Genomic DNA, 24,993 nt, shown 5'->3' with positions numbered 1-24,993 from the left:
CAGAAACGAGAATGGAGATTGTTCAGTTTCGGTTTCTTTACTTCTTTCGTAGGGACAGAAATACGCGTCACAAATGTCTTCAAAAAATTGGGCAGCATGCTATGTTCCCAAGAAGCATAAAAACACTATTTAAAAAAATTAGATAAAATCGTCTTCATTGTCCCTTTAAAGGGACGCTGACAGGGCATTTAAGCTCGCCAAGGTTTTTATTTGCACATGTCATATGAGAGCCTAACTACCGAGAACACAATTTGCGGCTCGAAATTCGCTTTTGTCCGAAAAGCGCCGATCCAGAACCGGCCGATTTGAGTCGTGCTCACTTTCTTCTTCGTGGTCATGGGCAGTTTGCTACGGTTTAGACATAACCACCAAAGATAATCAAAGTCGTGAGTCATCGAAGGCACACACTCAATACTAAAAATCGACAGAAAATATGATACTTTTGTGACTTCTAAAATGCTGCAAATACATTGATTGAAAGAAGAACGAAAATTGCACAGCCACGTGGCTTTTGGCAACTTTCTCCCCCTCTATATTCCCCCCCCCCCCTCCCCCACCCCTTGGAACTAGTTTCAGTTTCGGTTAGTTCTGTTTTTTTATTTTATTAAATATATATATACGCTGTAGCAAAATATTGATTGGGTTGTCTTGGGACACCATAATGGATCGCCAAACAAAAACAGAAAACTGAATTTTTTGGGGGGTGTCAGTGTCCTTTTAATCACTTGGGGACAAGTTCTATTGCCCAAACAATGAACCCGCCTGGGCATAATATTTATGTTACAACTTCAGCCATATCTAATGGTGTATTGAGTCAATTTTGAGGCAAGTCATTGTCCCCGAAAAGAATGGCCAGGGTGCTACAGACGCTCCGAGACTTCAGTTTCAAAACTTCACCATTTAAAGGCCAAGGGCAAGCCTTGGTCTGCTTTGTTTGAAATTTTGTGAAAGGTGCTAGCTTTCTCTTGATTGCTTTTGAAACATTGTTTTGCCTTGCAATGGTAGTATAGCTGAGGCTGCAGTGCTCTAAACAATGGCATAGGCAGGGTGGAGGGGGCAGGGCTTCAGGGTCGCACCTCCCCTTCTCCCTCAAGATCATATTGCTCCTTCTGCTTCCTCCCTCCACTCTTCATGCCCACCTCCAGAGCCCCCCCCCCCCCCCCCCCCTATTGTAGAGATACCCCCCTTCCCTCTAAAAACAATTCCTGTAGTCAGTTGCAACTCAGAGAAAGTAGGGCGATGGTAAGACGAGCCGGAAAGGAGGAAGCAGGCGGAATACTAAAGAGAGGAGGAGGTTTCCCTCTCTCTTCTCCAGTGTTCCGTCTGTTTCCTCCTCCCCGGCCCGCCTCAACTCCGTCTGTTTCCTCCTCCCCGGCCCGCCTCAACCTCGCCCTACCTTCTTGAGTTGCAACGAACTATACACCAACTCATGTTTACAAACAAACCGGAGCGCCCCTAGCGGACGCCACCGGCACCGCGCATGTGCGATGGGGGTGTGGGCAAGAAGCTCGCCGTCGCCCAAAACAAACCATTGAAATGCGATGTTGTCGGTGTGAGTCCCCCTGCCCTTTTTCGCGTTTGAATTGTTGATTCTACGTCTTTCTGGCGATGTCTGACTATCTTCAGCGGCATCAGCGAAATTTCCGAGGCATGTTACACTGCAAAACTTTGCGTGAATAATGTGACATTTGGCGATTCATTCTGCGTAGACGCCGCAGTATTTACAATACGCTAATGCCTGATACGCATGATGAGATTTCGCTCGGAATTTTCACTCGCAACGCCGCTCGGGCTACAAAAGCGTGAACCGTAGCTGAGATGGTCGACGTCGATACTGAAAATCGCAAGTAGAATCGGACCAAGTGAATTAGGCATAACAAGTCGGTGATGGTCACTGGTAACACTGATCAACATCTTCTTGTATCTACTGTTTACATCGAGCCTGCTTACCAACCTTCAAATTTAAGTCTTGATGCATGCACTTACTTCTTATCGCAAGTACCGGGCCAACATTCGGTCTACTGGCCAGTGTCGTCTAAGAGAGCAGACGACAAGCAGAAACGTTAGGAAGAGCAGACGACAGTTCGAACGATGAGGCGGCCGTTTGAACTTGAAGACGCACTGAACGTAGTCCGCAGGTGGTCCGCACAACTTGACGGTTTTCTGGCTTTCATGTTGGAACAAAACAAATAAATCTGATGACCACAAGTATCCGTGAATTCAACCCAAAGCGCTTCCCCCCCAAGCAATCGTTGTCCGACGGCGTCTGCTTTTCCCTTTTCACGGCACATATCCAGATTCTCGGACGAACCGAGCAAGTGAAAACTGACCTTCAAACCTTTCTCGACACTTTTGGTATGGTCCCAGTCGCGGCGTTTTGACGAGAAGGCAGGTTTTTGTCTGGTTCCTTTCAAAACAACGCAGGAATACATGTCTGGCATGGGGACTTCTGCCCACAGCCCCAGACCGGAAGTGCGCCCGACGCGCCACCACCGTGCCGTGACGTCACAGAGTTGAGTTCGTGCATAGCTATGCCACTGGCACAAGTAACTTGTTTTGAAATGCTTCTTGACCGTTCCTACAAGAACCCTGCCTTGGTTCTGTAGCATGATTTGAAGTAAAACAAAGTTTGAGCCTGTCCCTCTGTGTGAAGACACAAGCAGCAAAGGTTTTCCAGTAGCAGTAGCTGGCACAGGGCTTTTTCTGATATGCCGAATGGATAACAAGCCCTCACTTAGAGGGCGAACATGGACTGATAAGAGTCTCACAATCTATGTGTGTCAATTTTCAATGGACGAGCGGTGTCAGTTGTAGCTTTTTTCAGTTCGTCTTAATAGATTTGCCGGTTTGATTGTGCAGGAAGTTCTTGAGAAAAGAGAACCGTGTTTTTCGACCCGGGCAATGGAGAGTATGCATTGCACAAAGCTCAAACTCCGTGAGAATGTGACGCTAGCGGTTGGGGTAGAACAAAAAATTATAAGAGCACAACGTTACCTGGATCAAAAGATATTTGTGAAAAACATAATTTCTCCACAAGCGAATGTCCACCTAAGCCAAAACGAGAAATTACATTGTGGGTGCCTGTAGCATCTATTTCAGTGAAAAAAAACTTAGCATTAATAAAGAAAGCAGTTTCCCCTTTTTTAGCGACAGGTGTTTTTCAATGATATATATCCCACAACCATCCACAATGTTGAGTTTTGTTTTGATGATATTAGACTGAGGTGGACGTTGGCGTCCAAAATGAATGAAGATCAATTCAAAGCAAACAGTTTGTGTCTATATGTGCTGTGCCAATTTCTTTCTTTCTTTTTGTACTAGCTCAAAGATGAAATTGCAAAAAAAGAACTGAAAATCTCTTATCTCTTTACAAAGCTGACCTCAGCAGATCCACATTGAGGTGTTTCATAAGAGAAAACATTCATTCTAATATATCTTCTTTTTATGTCGGCCATCATATGAAGACGACCAAATCTGTGATTGTCAGTTATTGTTAAAAATGAACACGGGTAAGTTTGAATGTAAAAAGCTGGAGCACCTAGGGAACTGGAACGCTAGGGACAAGACCAGGTATGCTGGTTGTAGATATCATCTGGTTTTAACAATTGTTAGGATTGAGTCAGTCTACTCTTTGAGAGGAAACAAATATAACAAAACCGAAGAACACAGACAAGATGAGGGATAAAATGTATATACTAAATTGAGATAAACAATGATATAAGCCCCCACTCAAGTGTCCTAACTTAAATAATAATAATAGTATATAAAGCATGCATTGCCTCTGACGTTACAACAGTAGAGGGGTAAGGGCAGAAATATTTTCTTATAGGGCCACATTCACATAACCCTCCCCCCACTCCACCTCCATTTATAAAAAGATGACAGACCAAAGATGCTAGACGAGTGGACCCAACCGAAGGGCCCATCAAAACAAGGAAAAGCCATCCTCAATTCACCGGTGGATTACATGAGATCTGGGACCCATCACCTCGTGTAGTTTTGATGTGGTCACCTAGGCCAACCCCTGTACTCACCTCTTTTCCCTCAGGGTAACTGCCCGAAGGCAGGCGATTCTTCGGTGAAAGGAAAAAATACTTGTCTTTAAGGGGCCCTCTAATCATATTTAAGCGTCTACCTTTTTTGCGGTTTCCACATCTCTTGGGGTTCGGGCAAGCCAGCGGGCACGGAGAGAGTAACTAAATATCAGTGCGTTATATTTTAACCAAACGGCGTGGAAACCCCTTCTACCTACGGGGGCGACCCGCGGTGCCGAAAGCGCGCAATATCTGACGTCTTTGGTCCTGGGCTCACTACTGGTCAGAGCCGCTAAAAGCTTCTTTTTAGTCGAAATACAAAATATAAGTGGCCAAGTATTTACCAAAGTACTTTTTGTTCAGCATTTTAGATCAGAAAAGAAACAAATGCAGTTTATGAAGTATGCAAACAAGAAATGACCCGTTGACAAATGGCCACCCAGCGGTGGAAAAGGCGGCGCATACTAGAAAGGGGTAATGGGATCAGGCACCGACTAACGGCGAGCATAGAAAGGTCCCAGATGTACGCGGCGGCACTGCGGTCGAGGATCTGACCGCTTCCGAGCGTTCCAAAGGCCTTCAGAGAAGGTTTGGCTTGCAGTTTGGCCATTTTGCGGTATGGCAGCGTGAAGTGGCTCCCGTTCTGAAGTGATCTTTACCCCGTGTTTGCTGTCGTTTGTGACCAATGAAGTGTCATGCCAGATTAGTGTTTAATCACGCAGCAAATGCAATGCGAGCCGTTCTGGCTTCCCGCTTCATACAGCCAATCCAGAACATGCTTTAGTGAGGCCCTCTCAAGCCGTCGACACGGAATGCGGCAGCCGTGAGCGCTCGCTGAGCTCACTACCCCTCCTCTAGTTCACGGGCACTCAAGTGACCAAGGATGTCATGAAGGAGGTTATTTTTTGCTTGTTTTTGTAATTTTAATTTGCCTATAACTTTTAAACTAAAGCGAAATTCGAGAAAAGGAAGGTTTCATTAAGTTACTGCATTCAGTGCACTCAGGTTGGGTGCAAATTAAAAACAAGTAATAAAGTCCTTGCAGAGCCCCTTTAGCTCACTGATCCCATCACCCCTTCACCTTCCAGACACGTGCGACCCCTGGCCCTTAGCATTGTAAAGGGGCCATGAAAAGATTTTTCAACTTCTTCCTTAGCTTTCCTCCTCAACTCACAAATCTTGCAGCGTTACCAAACAGTTCAAGAGAAGAGAAAGGAGGAACTCCCGTCTTGCTCCAACCCTCGTTTGTGTACCCGGGTGTTGCCATTCTCCCTCTAGAAGATTAGTCCGTCGCTCAAAATTCGAAGAAAGGTTGCTTCCCCCACCGCCCGAGGCTCTGGTAGCTATGTGCTCGTTGGGCTAGTCACGCTTCTATCTCTTTCCACGTGATCACACTCCTTCGCTCATACCCACGTGCAGAAGTGGGGTCAGGTGATGAAAGGCAGGCGGTTGATTGGTCCAGCACGCGCATAGCTCCCACCGCATTGTCCGCTTAGGTGTGAACAGAATATTCGCGACTTTAATTCACTATAGGTGGCGCCACTTGTTTTCCAAAATGGCGGTCTTAGTGAGGGTCGAAGCAGTTGCTGAGTCTGTCTACTTTGCTGGCTTGACAGAGCGACACAAATTATTCCTGCTTATGCGAGGAAGCTAGGGTATTATGAGCACGGGTCACCTCCTTATCTGAAAAAACAAATGGTGTTTAGACAGGAGGAACGTTTTAAATCTGGAACGAAATCGAAACTAACCTCTTTTTTTAATTTAATTTCTTGGTTTCTTGGTAATTTCGGCTTTAATAAATTAAGATGTGTCTCACAGTGTAATTATCCAACTGAAGAAGTTGGTCGCGGAAAATTTATTTTGTGACGTACATCTCCGATCAAGGCAGTTCAAGATATCTTGGAGTCCAGTGTGCTTTTAAAGACAGGGCTTTCATACCCCTCAGAGGTAACATAGAATATTGCATTTGTTGAAAAAAAAAATCGGTGCTGATATTTGTGTGTTCTTGCTACCTTTTCTCGCTCGGATAATTGTCATTTGAAATAATGAACTGCGGGCCTTTAAATGGGTTCGGAGATATTTAGATGAATGACTTTTAACATCATTTTCAAGCACAAGAATAACAATCAATCTGAACTTCACAAAATGTCCATAAATGTCCATAAAACGTATAAATTAAGAAACGCCGTTCTTACTACAAAACCCCAAGACGAAATCGGAGTCAGACAGCAGAAGTGTGCGATTGTTTTTTAAAGCAACGCGTGACGCATAGAAATTTATATTACATACAGCTTAGATTGTTGTTTGATGACAATTTCACAGTTTTTATATGCTAAAAACAAAACAAAATGAGACCTTCCTGGAAAGACTGTTATGATTAAATGGCGTATTTTTGTGATCGTGGCGTGTATTGGAAGCTTACATTGCCGCAATTTTTATTAATAATAATAATACAATTAAGATATTTTAATACATAGTTTTTCAAGCTCTAATATAATTTGTTGTTTATGATCTAATTTCAAACGTGCGAACAAGTATGGCACTCGAAAATGTGCAAATTATTATCACTGGTGTCAATTGCAGCCTTTTTAATTAACAAGTTATAAAATAAAAATAGTTTAAAATCAATGAAAACATTCCATAGCAGATTTTAGGGATCCATGTAAAAATGCACAAATTGCAGGGGGTAAAGCTATCAAAGTCAAGACTTTTGACAATCGACAAAACTTTCAAGGGTGCCGTCAATCCTTCCGGACAAAATTCACCCCCCCCCCCCCTCTCAAAAATAAATAAAAATAAATAAACTAATTTCCTTTTAGTTACCATTCTTTTTAAACAGTTTGTTTCTTTAATTTTTATGTGCCGTCCTTTTTCCCAATTTCAGCCTTTCCAGTTCGAAGGAACGCTTACCCGCTTGCCCGTCTGCTCACTGCAGCGCGTTTCATTGGCGTTGAAAACCGGTGCAACAGTACTGAGTTTTAGTGTTGTGTATACGAGCGAATGCAAGCACTGTGTGTTTGTGCTGCGTGCTCTACACTGCGCGTGCACTAAAATACGGCCTTGGATTGGAGCTTCGCGACGACGTGCATGCACAGCGTGGAGCACGCAACTCCAACGCAAACGCACAGCTCTTGCTTCTGCACGCAATACTAAAACTCTGTAATAAGGTGCATTCCCATGCCGGCTGCAGCACTACATTGGGAAAGTGAAGAGTGTTGTTTGCATTCGGAAATGACATTTCGCGAGCCATGATCGCGAACAGTTCCGCTGTGCCCGCCGAGCGGGAGAACCGGGTGGCCCTCACTAGAGCGCTTCCCTTTTCCGCTGCGGGAGGGCGAGTAACGAGCTGGAGACGCGAATAGGGAAGTTGTTTTTCGTGGGATGTGCTTTGGGGACGGTTGGCATGCCTTGGGTACCGATGGACGTATCACAGCAGAAAGGCAGAGAGCTTTCGAAGGAAAGGAGGTACGAAATAGTCCGCTGTATTTTCAAATTTATATACCTAAAAGCAGGCTTTTGACTTTCTACCTTCTTTCTTTTGGCCCACTAAACAATATTCTATTAGTAAAGTCCCAATCTGAAGTCATTTATCCCAGCCAAAAATTAATTTCCGTTTCCTTTAAAGGAAGATGCGGGTCGAAAAATGGCAACATTTTGCAAAAAAACTTGATTTTGGGTTTTATGATGTTTTATTAATCTTGAATCTTTATGTTTCATATATGAAAATAATTAGTGCCAGTTATGAACGCGAAATTAGTCAAATACGCATTTGAAAACCTCCAGGGAAACTAGAACAGCATGAATTTGAGCCGTTTTTCCCTGCGTGGTTCTTCAAGGTGTGACGTCACCCGCCATCACATTGACATGTAGGCCTAGCTGTCTCCTCTGCATGGCCGCCTTTTGTAACTTCAATTTCTCGCGTAAAGTTATTAACAAAATATTATTTTCTGCACTGCAAATTGGTATAGCTACACATATAGGGTAACATTCAAATGCATTTTTCTTTTTATGTTATTTGGGGTCATCTTCACAGTTTGTGGGCGAGAGCATTTCTCTTCTTAATATTGTCCTATCACAACCAAATTTGGCACGCATATACTTTAGAATAAGTAAAATGCAAGTATCTATTTTTGGTTGGAATGTAAATATTTAATATTTATGAAAAATTTAAGTAACTTTTGTTAGCCTCTTGAAATGGCAGTTTTGCTATTTATTTATTTTAATACAAACGAGGTGTCGCAGTAAAAAACAAACATTAATTTTAAAATTTAACCAGGTAGGAAAAAACATTTTTTTCCGTAGGTTCAGCATTTTTTGAAGGGTAAAAAAACCTTTTGTAAAGCCAACTTGCGGAATTACCGTTTTGCTGATTTGGTTGCATGCGTACATGTTTGAGCCCTTCTGCAATGCCCACAAAAAGTTGACATATGACACGAAATTTAAATGTTCATATATAATTTTTTTTTTAAAATAAATTGAACTAAGGGGGTACAGTCGATAGCACATGTATAGGCCTACTACAGGCAAATAGTATTTTATCAGCAAAATGTATGATGAATCCTAAGATGCAAGGCTCCAAATATGTCACCAAACGTCGACGGTGCAATGTTTGACACTTGTTATTTCTGACAGTTTAGTTGAAAGTAAAAAGCAGGTCATGTGCCGTAAATTTACAAGAAAAATTAGGTTGAGTTTTCTTAGTTTTCACTCGTTCGTAACAACCCACAGAACTGGATACAAAAATTAAACAGCCTAAATGTAGTGTTTCACCTTGCTTCATTTCAAAACTTTTGAGGAAAAAAAAGAATTAAAGGAAGTTTTAAGGGGGAACACTGGTCTTGGAGCTTTTTTTCTTATTTTATGACCAAACCCAATGAAACTGCACAAGCTTGTTCAGCTTTTTGTGCTGATTTCATATATCTGGTCATTTTCTCAGTCAGTAGAATCGTCCTCAAAATAAATAAAACTTGCCTGCCTTTGTTTGGAAAAACGATAGAAAAAAAACTGCTCAACAAAATATTCTTTTTAACACATGGCTAGATACTATGAAGTGTAGAGAATACAATGTTGGAAGCACTTTTAAGATAAACTCATTATTAGTGATTTTACTACACATTGAAGTTCACTGCTCAATGCATGGCTAACAAAAAATAAAGCAAATGATCAAATATAAAATTTTCTAGACTTATATCAAAAATTCTGCTCTCAACATTGTATGCTTCACATGTTCAGCTACACATTTCAGGAACGGTTATATTTCTATCTGCTCTAGATGCTGAGATAACCCTCCTGCAAATTCTCAACGAGTCCAAAATTTGTGTTTTGTGAAAACAATGTTTTAGAGTCAACTTCAACGCACATTCAGCCCGCATAGACATTATAAAGTAATTTATAGCTCAAATATTCATCCATGAAATTATAAGCCTGGTAGATTCAGAAGAACGACAGCCATCGCCATTTTCAAAAGAATGCAGTTTTAGGAAGTTTTTGTCTCCAAAGACCCATGTCTCCCCAAGGGTGCTTGGTTAATTTTGAAGTGGGGCTATAATATATAATTTTTTTAGGCAAATCAAAGTATGCACCTTGACACACATGTTTGATTTCACATGAAACCACCCTAATGTGTGCCCTCCTTTAGCCCCCGTAGTGCGTGCTTTTTAAAGAGCATTGGTGCACTGCCGACAAGCAACACCCACGGAAGTGAGCTCCACGTGTGTTGCTCCTCCGCAGCGCACTGGTGCTTGGAGAGTAGCGCACTCAACGGTGCTGCGAAAACAAAAAGTCTGAATCGCACGGAAACGCCGTGACTAATAAATGCATTGAAAACATAATGGGACAACCCAAATTTCGATATTTGTTTGAATTAACCAAAAGTATGAAATATCCAAGTTCGAATTATCACGAGCCTACACTTTAAGAAATGCCTGTGCGTCTACTTACCCGCCAAACACTCGAAGAGCCAATCTCTGCGATCTACAAAATCAGCTCAGCGAATGATGAGGTGGAACATTTGTTTAGACCTCAAAATTTAGTCTGCACTGTGGCATTACGCAGTGCAAGCATGACGCTTTGCATTGCGTAATGCCACGTGCAGACTTCATTGTTAGGTCTAAACGGATGTTCCGCCTCATCATTCGCTGAGCTGATTTCGTAGATCGCAGAAATTGGCTCTTCGAGTGTTGTGCGGGTAAGTAAATGGGCAGGCCTTTCTTAGAGTGTAGTTTAATTAGATAACCTTCTGGATGTCGGAAGCAAAGACGAGGATGTTCATCATATCCTTTCACCGACACACCCTCCAGTACAACCCGCGTTTATGTTGCAGAGATTTTAGCACATCGCAGTAAGGACGTCTGGTTTCGTCTACACGTCTACGTTCTGTAGCACTTCACGGGAAATCGCAATAACAGGAAAGCAGCTGTGCGATTGTAGAAATACTTCGTTTCATCTCGCGACAGACGCCAGAGGGAACTACGAGCCAACGAAGCCAATTCAAATGTTGCGCGAGTGCCACGTGAGCTTCGAGGAGGCTGCAGCAATGGATGGAGCACATAATCCCGTGATTCTTTCAAAGTGCCACTTTGGCTGGGATGGCTCATTGCGTTTGCTGCGCTCCATCATCAGGTGAAATGGAGTGGAGCGGTAGTGGTGCGAAGGCACTGGACACGACGAGCTGGGAACATTGTACAGCTACAGTGGCATTACCTGTACAAATACTGCCTTTTGTAATAAAAGCCTCTGTTGTGAACTGAGACCCGCCCTTTGGACAGGTGGGGAGCCACTACACCGTAGCATACGTCAATTTCTCAAGGTGCTGTGCTGCCATTTTACAGTAGGTGTTTAGTTAATGGCTACAGGTGTTTGCTAACAAACATCAATAGAGGACATGCACACTCACAACTTTAAATGGAAACTGAAGCGGTTCTGTGCATGAGTGAAAACGAAAAAACCGTCTTCATTTGGCCTCCAGGATCACCAATAGCAAGATTATTTTTCAGTTTGGGTGGACGGAGGCTGCAGGAAATCCTTTTCAAGGTACTACTGAAGCCCCTTCTTCCCAGGGTGTTTGCATCACAAAAGGACTTTTTGGAATCTGCTCTCGCGCATCTTCAGCACCTATCAAAGCTATGTATGTGCACTCTCGCTATTTTCAAAAAGGTTGTAACGTAACGAAAGGTAACGGATTACTTTTTTGAAGTCGCAGTCACTTGCTTTCACTGAAGATTAATTGTAACAACGATTGGTTACAATTTAGCCTCGAGTAATTGTAAATCTACCTTAATTCCTTACTCTTTTTTTAGTAACGCGTACGAGTCTGCTACGAGCCATCAAAGCCAATTTAATGCCACGTGAGCATCACGTAACCTTTGGAAGGAGCACCTTGGGGTGCAGGGCATGCAGCCACGTGATGCAGTCACAGAGTTGGGTTTCCTGGCAGGGCTCGAATTCTCCACTGTGGCCCAGTGTAAGGGGAAACAGAGTATAGACGCGCAAAAGTTCCCATATGCTGCGTCTTCTTTTTGTGCCTCCATCGAGAACGACACTGGTTAAATCGAGACTGAAACAACTAACTGTTGCTCCCGTTATTAGACGTGGAAGGAGGCGTCATTGGTCGCGCACAAAACCGGAAGCTCGAGGTCGACCGGGGTTTGACGAGGACGTCCTCGGGTTCCGCGTCCCTTCTGCGACCCATGGTTTCCCCCGGCCCGCTTTGAGCGCTCGCCCGTCTTCTGCGCAGGTACATCGTGAGCTTCCTACTGGACTCCTCGGTGGGGCTGGCCTTCATCTTTGCTGGCATCCGTCTGACGCAGCACGTCTCGCGTCGCCGGGGCTGGAACCTCCTTGTGTTCGGCGAGTACGGTGAGGCAGAGTCCCGCTTCCTCTGGCGGCTCTCGCAATATTCAGTCCAGAATGTGTTACGTTGGCTGGCTTTCTGCCACTTCCTGTAACATGTCCCCGTAAAAGGAAGAGCGTCGCACGAGCACTGCGTCAGTGAACGACCTCAACTCGCATCCTCGCTGATCGGGTGCAAGTACCGTATTTACTCGCATTATGAACACTTTTTTTTCCCTTACAAATTGACACATACTTGGGGGGGTGTTCATTACACGGGTGAAATTTTTGCATTTACACACTTGCACACGCACGCAATTTTTGCACACATGCAAATGTCACATTGGGCGCCAATATGACATGGCAAGTGGGGCACTCCTCAGTAACCATGCTTTACCAATTGTGAACCTTTTTAAGGCACTTTCGGCGTGCCTTTTGCCGAAGGAAAAGCGCCCTATGAAGCTCACTCGGCAGGGAAAGCAACGCGACCATTCTTAGGTCTAACCACTTTCACGATTTCACTGTCCAAAGGGGGACCACAGACGACAGCAGCATCAATGCATCCGATAGGCGACGAAAGTCTGGGGCTGGACAATTCCTCGACCCAATCTTCGTCAAGCGTGCGCACCGCTTGGTGTCACGGTCAATCACTTCCGCAACTATGCACTTGCAGCCATTATGAGAGCAGCTTGGCTTGGCTTGACTTGGCCTGACCGCTTGGTGGCGAAAGAAAATTGGCTTGGTGGGCTTGGTGGCTACCTAGTTGGGCACAATTCGAGAGGAGCCGAAAATTGGAGGTGCATTCATGATGCCAGGCAGGGTTGGGCAGAAATACTCAAAAATTTATTTGGAAATACAAATACTGGGATACATTAAAATAGTAGCTAAAATACTGATACTAAGATATATCTGTAAAAATGTATTGCGATTTATATTGGAAATACATTTTATATAGAGGCAAAAGTATTTGGAAATACAAATACAGGAATACATTTTAGGAAGGGCAGGAATAGAAATACCGAAATACTAATACTGCAATACATTTTTCAAATTTGTTTGAGACGCCAACTTTGATAAAGCTTGAAGTTCGAAGTGAAAGTTTTTGACCTCGAAATTACTTTGCCGCAGGCTTTTCACTTTGCCTTGAAAGTAGTGGTTTCGGACGACGAGGAGTCCTCAATAAGCTCAAAAAAACGTTCCATCAAGAACCGACTGCAGTCCCTTCCCTGACATCCATTCTGTCTGACGAGGGATGCGAAAAGGCTTCGACCTCTAAATAAATTCGATGTCCCCCTAAATCCCATTGAAACGTCACCACGCCCCTGTCCAATAAGGACGCCCCTGCCAACATTGATCACATGACGTCACAATGGAATGAACTGGTATTCTTTATCTGTAGGTGTGGCCTTGAACATGAAACTTTACCACGCTGCTGTATGAAAGAACAATACGTACTATTGTTTTAGGTTACCTCATTGAAGATCGTGCAGGCCTGTCATTTGGAATTTTCGAGAATAGTGGACCACCTGAAGCATCCTTGGAACACACGTGTTATCTTCTGTTACGGTTGAAAAAACGATACAGTGGCATCGCTGTTGTGAAGGTCCTTCCTGCCGACCCTCCGCCACCAACGCATGGATTGCCGTCCTCAAGTTTCGCGTAGCATCATCCAAACAGAGACCTCGTGAATTGCGACCTGATATTGCCGGTACAGGTGCGAACTCTCCGAGAAACAGCGCGTTTAAGTCGAGTCGCAGGTGTATAAGTCTCGGTCGGCACAGAGAGGCGACGTATGCCTCCTTCCTGGGTTTCTGATCACGAGAGCAGCGGGTCACGTTCACGTCGACTGATGACATACCCTTGAGCCGTGCAATATTAGGGTGCAGCCGCTGACGCAATCAAAAATGTGTTGAACTTCCCTGCGTGAGTCATCCTACTATTTCAAGTCAACCACCGCCAGGCTTGTGCTGCAACGGACTGTGACTCAGCTTTGCCGGATGGGTGTACTGTGTACGCTAAGGCAAGAGAGACGGTTAGCAGCGGGCACTAGATGCCAGCAAACAATGACTCAAGATATCCCTACCTAGGGACCTGCGGCACAAGATGCTCTGACACCACTCCTGGCACGCCACCTGGTTCGAGTCCCCGACTACGCAACACTTCTCAGAAGAGAGAAGAGGATGCATAGAAAAATAGTTTGGAGAATCGGAAGGAACCTTGGTCAGCATGGTAACAATGCCCCGGCATCTCCTTGACCGTAGTGCCCTCAGAAGTAAAAGAGAAAACAATGTTCAGACTTTTTCTTTCTTTTTTTTGAGGGGGGGGAGTATTTCTCAAGAAATGTAATGAAATACATTTCATCTTGATTGTATCGCGATACAAACAGACATTCCAAATGTATTTCATTACAGGAATACAGATACTGGTTAAAAAAATGTATCGCGATGCAAAAATACAGATATGAAATGTATTTCTAAAATGCTATCGCGATACATTCGTATCGAGATAGCATTTTAAAAATACATTTCATATCTGTATTTCTGCATCGCGATACATTTTTTTAACCAGTCAGACAGTATCGCGATACATTCGTATCGCGATACTGTCCGACCCTGATGCCAGGGAAAAAAGGAAAGTCAATATATTAGTACCCGTTGTGGGGGGTGCGACAATGTGGCGGCTTGTGTTAGGTTAGGTTAGGTTAGGTTAGGTTAGGTTAGGTTAGGTTAGGTAGAGTAAATACGGTACCAGCCAAATGTTGACACGAAGTGCATTCCCATTCGTGTCCCCGAGTTGATCTCCAGTAGGTGGCCTAGGAAATCCGCCACTCAGGTGACGGCCTTGTTTTCGCACTCACTCCTGTGGCTGGACGCAGCGAGTTCTGCGGTTGAACCCCACATATCTTTTCCAGTGTGCTTGTTGTGTTCAACAACATTCAATGCAACATACAGGGCACTTGATTTTCGTCGGACAGGTAAAATAAAAGGGGTTTGGAGTTATATGGGTGCTGTCTCCTCCCTGTATTTATCGGGCTCGGCAGATATTAGATAAAAATATAACTGTCGTAATCAGTATACTTAGAAGCTGTTAATTATTTGCTGTTGATTTTAGAGTTTGTGTTGCAGTTGCAGTATAGATAGCAATTCATATTAGAGGCCTCACTACTTTAAAGAACTTGTGAGAAAAAAAATAATAAGGGTTTCGCAACATTGATTGACAATTTTTGGTGTTTTGTACCCGATTACAAAATTACATGCAAAAAGAGTGCCCGAAAGCCTGCTCACAATGACGCGTCAAAGAGTGACGTTGTTTGAGTCACATTGTCACTATCCCAGCAGTTTGTCCTCAGCACATCCCCCTACGACGCCTTGCTCAGATACTGACAACCTGATTAAAGCAACTACATAACTCTTCCTAGTGTCATTGCGGGCGGGGCATGAGCACTCTTTTTGTGCACAATTCTGAAGTAGTAAAAAAAAAAAAAAAAACACGAAAAGTGATCAATGAATATCTAAAAAAAATATTACCTTTTCACAAATTATTTAAATTGGTCTGGCCTTTAATAGTAATTGCTATCAATGCTGCAATTGCAAATGACCCATAAAGTCAATAATAAAAAGTAAATGAATATATTTGAGTTAATAAAGGTAAAGATTATGACAAATATTTTCCCGTGTAATGCAGAGAGCAAGTCGTTTGCTCCTTCTGTAGGGGTTGTGGTAACGTCAGAACAACGTTGAGTTCTGATTGGTTTTGATTGAAAGCATAGTGGGCTGTCCTCGAGGCTAGAGGCCTTGTGGTCTACCCACTATTTTTTTTTTTTTCAGTCAGCCTATAAATGTTTGGCATTCTGACATCGTTGCTACCCCTGTGCGAGAAGCAGACGAACTTGCGTTCCACGTATCCACCGAGCTTGACAAATATATGGTGCAGACGGCATTCCTCTCATTCTCAAAATTTCTGAGGTGCATGCACTGCTATTGGAATTTACGCTTTGGTGTGAACCTGACCTTTAGTGCTAAGGGCCAGTGCTAAGTGCTGAAGTATACCCTAGTATACGTGGAGGTAGTAAGCTTGGGGGAGACATGGCACTACCAGAGGTGAAGCCAGGAGTGTGGAGGGACACGCCCCCAATGATGACCAAAACCAAGAGACGCTTTTGGACGAAAAGGAGAGCTGTTGGCGCTAGTCATTGCAGTGATGTGATTGCTGCGCCAATTGCGCCAAACTGCGCCAAGGGGCTAACCCTGCTACATCCTGCTACATTTCACCGGAATATGGCTAATCTGCGCCAAGCCTGCGCCAAAGGAGCATTTTTGGTCGCCTTTCGAAAACGAAACTAAGAACCGTAATTGAGCATGTATGAGCTAGGTGGCAATAGACGCCGCCCGACACGAAGTACCCTGAATCAATCGTCTATTCGGTCTTGCATGATTTTTCCCGCGTCGTCTTGCGTTTCGCGCTCTCGTTGTCTCGGCAATCTTGTCTAGCGCCTTCTTCTTTTTTTTTTTTTTTTTTTTACTTTTTTTTAGCGATAGACGTGGGCGTGTGCGGACGCTCCGACGTTAGTGTGCCGTGTTCTAGCCATGCCGTCATGCTGTGAAACAAAACCACGTTTTTTGTGGCGAGAGTTACTTGTGAGCTGAAGCGCTCGCGCGACCACAGTCGCCGTGGTCGCGCGACGTCGTGCGTTGCCATCCCCACGTCGCTGCAGATATGGCGCTTTCTAAAATGAAACGCATCGACATTCCTGCTCTTGTTTAAATCATACGCTGCTATAAAAATTCCTCTTTAACTCGATTAATGTTTGGCGAAGTTTTGATTACCTAGGTTTCTCTCGGTGGGCTTTCTTTCGAGAGGGACCCCGGTACGTGAAAAATCTCCCGCGAAAGAAAGTTGATGACGAGAAGCGAGCTAAAGCAACGAAGGCAATGTCTGCACGCTGAACCCGCACAGCGCGCTTGTTTGTCTCGAGTTTAGTCGTTGCACAAAGCGCTCCAAGAACTTTTTGACCTTGATTGGTAATGTCTTGCATCGATACTGTCAGGTTCTTTTTTCCTGTGTGTTTAGCCTGTACCTCGCCTGCCGGCCTGCCAAGCACGCGCCGCTGGACTTTTTATTGTCGTATGCTGGACAGTTACATTTTGCATACTATTTTGGGAACCAGTTGGCGACGGTGCGCGGAGTGGCATGGTTTCAGTTTCGGTTGAACAGCCGTTGTCTCCGCTCGCGCGGCGAATCACGTGTAACTGCAAGCCTGCCGAAGTTGCCCTCACGTGCATGTGAACATGATTGCACGAGAGGCACGAGCCGGGACGCTTGCAATTCATTGTTTTAGGTTTGCTTACTTTTTATAAAAATCTGCCACGTCGGGAACCAGTAAAACGATAGGAAGTGTTTTTTTTTTTTAATTTTTCGGCAATGCTTACAGCTTTGTATTCACTTGCGGCCATATCCGTGTGCTCTGCTGCTGAGCGCGTGCTGACGGCGAGCTTCCGCGGTCCTTTTGGAGCGTGCATTTAGCACCATCAAGGTTGCCGGTCTTAGCAGGCTATAAATGTGAGCTCGTTCTGAGCATGCGCTGTAAACAGCACCCACAAATATGGCGTCCAGTGAATACCTCCTATACTTGTGGGATGTCTCAGCATCACAAACACAAGCAGCGAGTTCCGCCCCAACACGTCACATCACAACACAACACAAAAAGTGGCCTTCGTTTGTCCAGCACTTAAAACAAATATTTATTTTTCTAAGATTATATGCTCCAGAAGTCACTTTTTCTGCTCTGAAACACTGTTTTGGCTGCTCCGAAAGCCACTTTTGCTGCTCCAAAATACTGTCTTGGCTGCTCCAAAGTCCACATTTGCTGCTCCAAAACACTGTTCTGGCTGCTCCAAAAGGTGCTCCAAAATGGCTTAGGCCAATCACATCACTGTCATTGGGGTGTGTCCCCTCACACCTCTGGCTTCACCTCTGGTGGCGTCATGTCGCCTCTAGAAGCTTCCTGCCTCCATGCTAGTGTTTGTGTCTTCCGTATTTCGGCTCTGGGACCTGACAAGCATCCATCCCCAGTTTTTTGGCTCTACCTCCAACTTTGGGGTGGGCGCCAACTGGGTAGTTTCTGATATCTCCCCGGTTCCACGGCATCCCGCGGTGACTCGTCTTTCGTTCCCAGGCAAGCCTCCTGACAAGCGAGCGTGGCTGGCCCAGGGAGCCCTGTACGTGCTGCTGATGCTGTGCGAGAAGGCCCTCAGCACCCTCGTGGTGCAGCTGCCCTTCTGGGACCAGGTGAGGGACAAAGGGCACGTCTGCCGGCTGCGGGAAGCGTCACGTGGCCGGCTCCTTGTGGAGAATCTATCTTCGAGCGTAGAGTTATTATGACGTATGCTAAAGGTGTAGCTGGAGCTAGTGTGTGGCTTCAAATTGAAGCAGACGGCAACCAGTCTCAAATTGGGTTTTGGTAATGCATTTCTATGGGAAAAGGTGGCTGCATTTTCTTTCTGTGCCTGGTTATTAAAGGGAATACTACGAAGTATTTTTTTTCCAATAAATAGCCTGGAACGTTTCTCTGTTGTGTAGACAAAAATGGTGGTCGGTTAAATTTTTTTTCTTTCAAGCTTGGGGCTTTAAACATTGCGCAAAAATAGCTGCATACATTCATTTACATACACTGTTCGACAGTGTTAGCGAGAATGTGGCATTGACGCTTTTCTGCACGGGTGTTTACGTGCCATAGCAACGAAGGACGTCTCGAAAATCAAGAGAGACGGCAGAGACCACACACTAACACTGGATTAGCGCCTATCTGCAATTGTAGACGATCAAAATAAAGTCAAAGCCAAGAAATGGGTACGATTTGCAATAAATAACATTTGTTTTATTCTCTCTGCTCATGTTATAGGTGTAAAAATAATTTTGTTCTAGCGTTCAAAACATCATACCAGCATGCTGAAAACTTTGAAAATGGGGGAAAGCCAGAAAACTCTTATCAGTTAATAAAATCAACACAATAATAAAAAGAGAAACAGCTTTTGTAGTCTGCACACTTTTAGTCTTACGCGTTTTTAACCGCTCGTGAAGAGGGGTCTTTTTAGTGGCATATGAATCATGCAGATTGTCAATATAGCGTCATCAGAATGTCAGCACTGCCTGAACAAGCCCTACATTCTTTTTACGCATTATTTTTACTTAGATTCATCACTTGTTTTTACACATTTGCTGTGGAACATAGGATTGGGCCCAGAATACTGGGAAGTTGAACATCGCTCACTGATCAGAAGAATACTGTAACCCAAGCAATTGCACTTTTATAATGGTAATGAAGTTGCCTACTATTCGCTAAAACCCAATTAACAAAAGTGATTTCTGTAATTCTCTGGCAAAAAGAAAAAATTGCTTGCGCATTTCCTTGTGGAAATGCGTCAGAATGCTGCAAAAATGGACTGGTTCCTGTCTACACTTCAGTAGGAGCCTGGAAATCCCGTAGACACTAGCGTCGGTAGAATCTCTAGCGTACATTATCAGGGAGCCTAGCGACCGGGAAAACCTGGAATTTCCAGGGAAATTTTAATTACCGGGAAAAATTAGGGAATTGTCAGGGATATTGTCAAAAAGCAAGCCCAGTCAGGGAAAATGAGCCGGAAACGCCATCAAGTGCCCTAAGAAAAGACTTGAGGTCTTGGGGGCAGAAAAACATGCAATAAACTCTGCTTAGAGCGGTGCGCGGGCCCTGCTCACCCAATGTAGAGTGTGCTGTCCGATGCAAAGAACAGCCAACAAATCCAGTCTAAGCCTTGGATTGGATTGGATTGAGAGCGCGATACTAGGCTGGATCCAGTTTGAGCTACTAGATTTAGTAACAAATGCAATAGTCGCAGACCCCAATCCAATCCAAGGCTTAAGCCAAAAGTATCCGAAGGTGCACTTGGAGGCCACGTTGCCATTTGGTTATTGACGAGTGTGGTTGAGTGTCGTGTTTTCATAGTGCTTCCGGAAGTGGCCTCTTCACTGACGATGTCGGCGGCAAGAAAGTGCTTGTTTAATCCGGACTGGACGAACCCGAATATTTTGGAATATGCATGTTGGATCTGGCCCGTGCCAAATGATCCTCACTGTGTTCAATGCTCAATGCCTTGTGTTGTAATGGTCTTATATATTTAAGTGCCTCTAGAGTGGTCAGGGAATTTCACCTGAAAATGTCGGAAAACCTGGAAAAGTCAGGGAATTTCAAAACAATAATTTGCTTGACACCCTGATTATAACACCTCTATGGGTTTGAGAAAGGGATCAACTCGAACCATGGAGAGCGCTCTAAATTCACTGGCGGGTGCCTCCCGCACAGATTGGTAGTGATCGCACGCGTGTCGCGTCGCTTAGGGGTGGAGAGCGAACCGGGCGTAGAGGCGGGGACGCCCGCAGACGGTCGACGCCTTCGACCCCTCCCCACAGCTCGCGCCGCAATCGCGGCCTGTAAATTGCGCAACCTGACGGGACAGTTGCAAACACTCCATAATCCAGGTGCATTAGCTCCCAGCCGCTTCCTTTAACGCACTCGTGTTACGAAAGTGCGTTGCACGAGTGTAACGTCAGAGGAAACTGGAAGATGCGAATGGCAGAGTCAGAACTGGGCCGTGTCACTGCAAGAGAACTGCAAACTTTGCTTTCACGTTCCGCTCGAGCGCCGGCTATGACGGGCATATATGCTGTTTTTGGCACGGTTCTCTTTCGGAGATGCTACTCGCGACGGCGGTCGTGTCATCGAGGCATAAAATGCGTGCCGAGTCTCTCCATCTGCAACATTGCCGCGAAGCAACGCACGATCCATTCCGCGTTACCACTAGTTAAATCGGGGTTAAATCTGCTATCACGGAACAATGGTTATAATGAAAAGATGTTCGCTGCCCCTTCAATTTGGTTAAAACGAGCTTAGGCCGAGATTGGCTCCTAGCTGCCCTGGCAGCTAGGGCCCTGGAGCCCATTGGTGCCGGGCCGGGTTAAAACCAAACTTGTGATTTTTTGGCTGTAGCCCGGATATCGTGATCCTCAATCTAGAAAGAAATTACACAGTTAGGCTTCGCTGCCTAGGACTTTTGACATTCGGGGCCAGAGAACGAAAGGAGGGGATCATATCCTGCGATAAAAAAAGTCGTTGAGATACAAAAGCGTCCTTTTGTTGTTTCTTTCTGCTTCCTTGGTCTCTAGCTTTATTTATGTTTCTGGTTCACCAGCTTGCCTGAGCACTTATCCTTGAGTTAGTTGTAAGATGCTCGCCTTCAACTACTTCATTGTCTTCCGAGTCGACTCTGTCATGTGACTACTAATCTAAGTTTGTGCTCACTGTAGGTCACGGGTTCTCTAACTGGAACTGATTGATCTCCCTTGATTGATATCCGAGGAGGCCGTGCCAGTCTTGGCAGTGATGTAATAAAGCAGTGCAAAAGTTTACAGATATGGTTTTGAACAATAATTCACATACGATAGCCGGTAGATGGTCTGCCTCCAGTGCGATCCTTCTGCGTGTTATAACACGTCCTCACCTGCACAGCCAAAACCTGGTGGAAGGCAGTAAATGCATGCTGGTGAGAGAGCTTGCATGGAGTTCTCTACAGTATAGACCACTTACAACGTAACCGCTTATAGTGCAGGACCGGGTATAACGCGGCTTTTTTAAACCACCGGTTCGCCTCCCATAGAACTCCATGTATTTACATACCGCTTAAAATGCAGGCGCGCGAAGGGAAATACCGGTTATAGTGCGGTTTCTGGAAGAGCCCGGCGGCCGTGCCGACTGACCGGCGCAGCGAGCACGCTTCTCTTTGCGGCGCTAGATAACGGCGCGAGCCTGCGCGAGCCGCGAGCGGCACTCGCGGGGCAAGGAGGTTAGAGTTCCTGTATAGCTACCTACGGTAGCAGAGTTGCGCATTCAGCCTCGGCGCGTGGCCGTAGCACTGGCTTTCCCGCACGAGCTGGATGCTTTGCTCCTCACGTGACTAAATTTGGCGAATAGCGGCGCCGCGCGCGCCGCCCCGCATGGCAAACGGGAGAGGAGGAAAAGGAGGCGGAAAGCAGGGAAACATACGCCGGGGCAAGAGAAACGTCGGCAGAGCGACCGTAAAGATGGCTTTCTTGCACGCCAACGGATGCTTTGCTCCTCACGTGATGGATCTCGGCGAATAGCGGCGTGGCGGCGCGGGAAAAACAAATGCGCAACTCTGGCTCCTGTAGGGAGCCTATACAGGAACTCTAAAGGAGGTTGCTCGAAGAAACCGGGAGATGCGAAGAGAGAGGCTGCAGTTGCCATAGCGACGGAGGGACGCATACACGTGTCGTTCTCGTGCGCGCGTCCCTCCGCTGCGATGGTTGGAAACAACCGCAACGACAGACCAATCGCAGGTCGAGGAGAAGTGTTCGCGCGCGTTGCATGCCGGCAGTGCGTACACACTATTGGCTCTCTCCTTTCCCCCCCAACCTCTATTACAACGCTTCTCCTCCTCTCCGGTCGCGGGCCGGCTGCGTCCTAGGAGGTGTTGCTGCGTCTATCCGCAAACATGGCGTTGGTTTTGATCGTCGACGTAGATTGCGTGATGGAGGCTCATCGTTCCGCGTAAAAGCGCTACCCTTGACTGTGAATTTTCGTTGTGTGTCGTTATGATAACCCAGCACGTACTAGAAAGGAAGATCCACCTACTCGTGCGGCGATGTCGTGGCGGCACTCTCAAGACGGCAGAAACGCCCGTGTCGTCGTGTTTGTTTACTTCGACTAGAGTGGTGCTTTCTGTGTTTTCGAACATCGCCCGGATTTCTTATTTGGAGCATTTCATGCCTGTGCTCAAGTTGAAGGTATTACTGGCGCGTACCGTATAAAGGATGCGAATTTTCACGCGTTTTCATCGCCGGAGAAAAGTGATTAGGGTTAGCAATCCTGAACGCTCGCAACGTCCGCCTGCAACCCGCGACGCTGTTAAAAGGCTGCGCCAGGCAAAAGTCGCTCATTTCTTTCAAAATGTGTGACACACTTGAGACAGAACTGTTCTAGTCTGGTGAAATAAAGACTTTCCTCAAACTAAGCTTTATTTTTCACCTAACATAAAGTAAATTCTTTTACAAACGTAAGTAGTCTCATGGCATGTATTTTGGCCTGAAAAATTGATGTTTTGGTTATAACGCGGTACCGCTTATAGTGCGGATTTTTGCGACTCCCGCGACATACGTTATATGCGGTCTACACTGTACTTGCCGCCCACCATAGGTATATGTCCCCCGTAGTTAAGACGTCAATAGATACCTCTTTAAAGAGGCGCTTTTAAACTGAATAAACTTGGGGGAAGGGGCAAATGAGGCAGGTTGGGAGCTTAAGAGTGCCACCAAGTTCCTAGCAATTTAGTTATAGGACTTACTATCTCAGTATACTTGGGATCGGCTAAATACGGCGATAACTCGCTCAGCGAACTCTAAGCATCCTACAGATCCATAAATCATGACGATACATGGCCGATTTCCCTATTAAAGAAGCAATGAAAGGTCACAACACACTGAGGTCATCTTTAGCGATGGCTGGAACATTGTTTCGGCAGCCAGGTCGACATGTGACCAATGAAAACGCGACATTTCGTTGAGATTGCAAACGCTGTTATTACAAAATCTATATGCTTTCGTAGATGATAGAAGCAAATGAGAGTAGTCGAAAAATGTTAATTCTTTACGAAGAGGGAACATAGTACTGCAATAATCGTCTCAAAAACGGTGCACCATGTATTTTCTTGCGGGAGTGATTTGTCCGGTTGTCAGCTCTCAAGCGCGCGCTCGCTAGGTTGAATCGTAGTCCAAGCTGTACGGGCAACGAGGCGCGCGCATTCAAGGTATCAATCCCGCGGTTCTACCAGTCAGAGGCGCTAGGATTCTTTGCTCACTATTGGTTGACAGTGTTCCTTGTTTCAGAACATGCTCCTTGTAGTAAATACTCGTCGCCAAAATGTTGGAATAAAAAGAAAGGTGGTCACCTGAGAAAATAAAGAAGAGCAGTGCCCACGCGGGCCTGTGGAAAAAATGAGGGTCCTCACATGACGAAGTGATGACCGGCGGGGCCGGGGGCGCGGGAGCCCCGGAAGGAAAGAGGCGTCCGACACGGATGGTGGCTGGTGGCGTACTCATTTATATAACGGTAAACAAACATGGGGGTCAAGAGCCACGGGGACGCAACCCTGACAACACGGGCGCAATGGTGGACAGTGGCGCCATCTAGGTAGTTTATATAGAAACTGCGAAAGATTTAAATACAACACTCCTTCCATCGCCGAAGATGACCTCGGTGTGTTGCGATCTTTGGTTGTTCTTTTAATTGGAAAATTGGCCACGTATCGTCATGATTTGAGGATTTCTAGAATGCTTAGAGCCAGCATAGTGAGTTATTGCCATATTTAGGCGATCTCAGAAACCTCCTCAGGACACCTTTAATGCCATTACGTATAATAGGTATTTTTATCCGAAAGCCCTCGAGAGCTTAATTTTGATATGCACGTAGAAATGTCGAAGAGGTCCCTTAAAGGACACATGCAAAGGAAAAATAAATTTTTTTCAAACATCCTGGTTGGGAAAAGGAAGTCATAAAACAAATTTACAACTAAAAATAAAAAATTTTAGAGCTATATTTACGGCGCTATACGAATTTGTAGTTGACGCCCGCGGGCACCGTGAAAAAGTGGCTGCTATTTGTCACGCGGTACTTGCGCTCTTTCGGAAGCTTCCTATGGTTTCTAAAAGTTATTTATTCATCTTTGTTTCAAGTGCAACAAAAAACGAAGATTATTAAGTAACTTTTAAAGACCAACGGATGCTCCCGAAAAAGCGCAAGCAGACGTGATAGACCTGTGCGCCAGTCAGATGACAGCGGCGGCGCCTCGGAGCAGGCAAGCTTGCGCGGTGGCGGTGGCATGGAGAAACGCGTTGAACCGGTGGTGCACTATGCCATAGAGTTAGCACCACGCTCAGCGTGCGACGGTGGCATGACTTTAGGGCGGCAGTGGCGCCGCGTGACGGCGCACAGGTGTACCACGTGACCCACAGCGGCTCCCGCAGGCGCCAGCTACAAATTCGTTTTGCACCATAAATATAGCTCTAAAATTTTTTCCTT

At 45.4% G+C, this 24,993-nt stretch overlaps 1 protein-coding gene across 1 annotated transcript in view; it reads left to right on the top strand.

Annotated features, from left to right (window-relative positions):
• The window catches only part of LOC8050775 (store-operated calcium entry regulator STIMATE), a 55,386-nt gene that overhangs the window by 3,646 nt on the left and 26,747 nt on the right, over positions 1 to 24,993 (top strand). The window contains exons 4-5 of the mRNA XM_029987918.4: positions 11,770 to 11,891; positions 18,040 to 18,152. Of these exons, the coding sequence (XP_029843778.1) occupies positions 11,770 to 11,891; positions 18,040 to 18,152 (235 nt within the window). The remainder of the gene's footprint in view (positions 1 to 11,769; positions 11,892 to 18,039; positions 18,153 to 24,993) is intronic.

Source organism: Ixodes scapularis, unplaced genomic scaffold (genome assembly GCF_016920785.2).
Source record: "Ixodes scapularis isolate PalLabHiFi unplaced genomic scaffold, ASM1692078v2 PGA_scaffold2__306_contigs__length_199485367, whole genome shotgun sequence".
NCBI classification, from domain to species: Eukaryota; Metazoa; Arthropoda; class Arachnida; order Ixodida; family Ixodidae; genus Ixodes; species Ixodes scapularis.
This window is presented reverse-complemented; position numbering and strand designations above follow the sequence as displayed.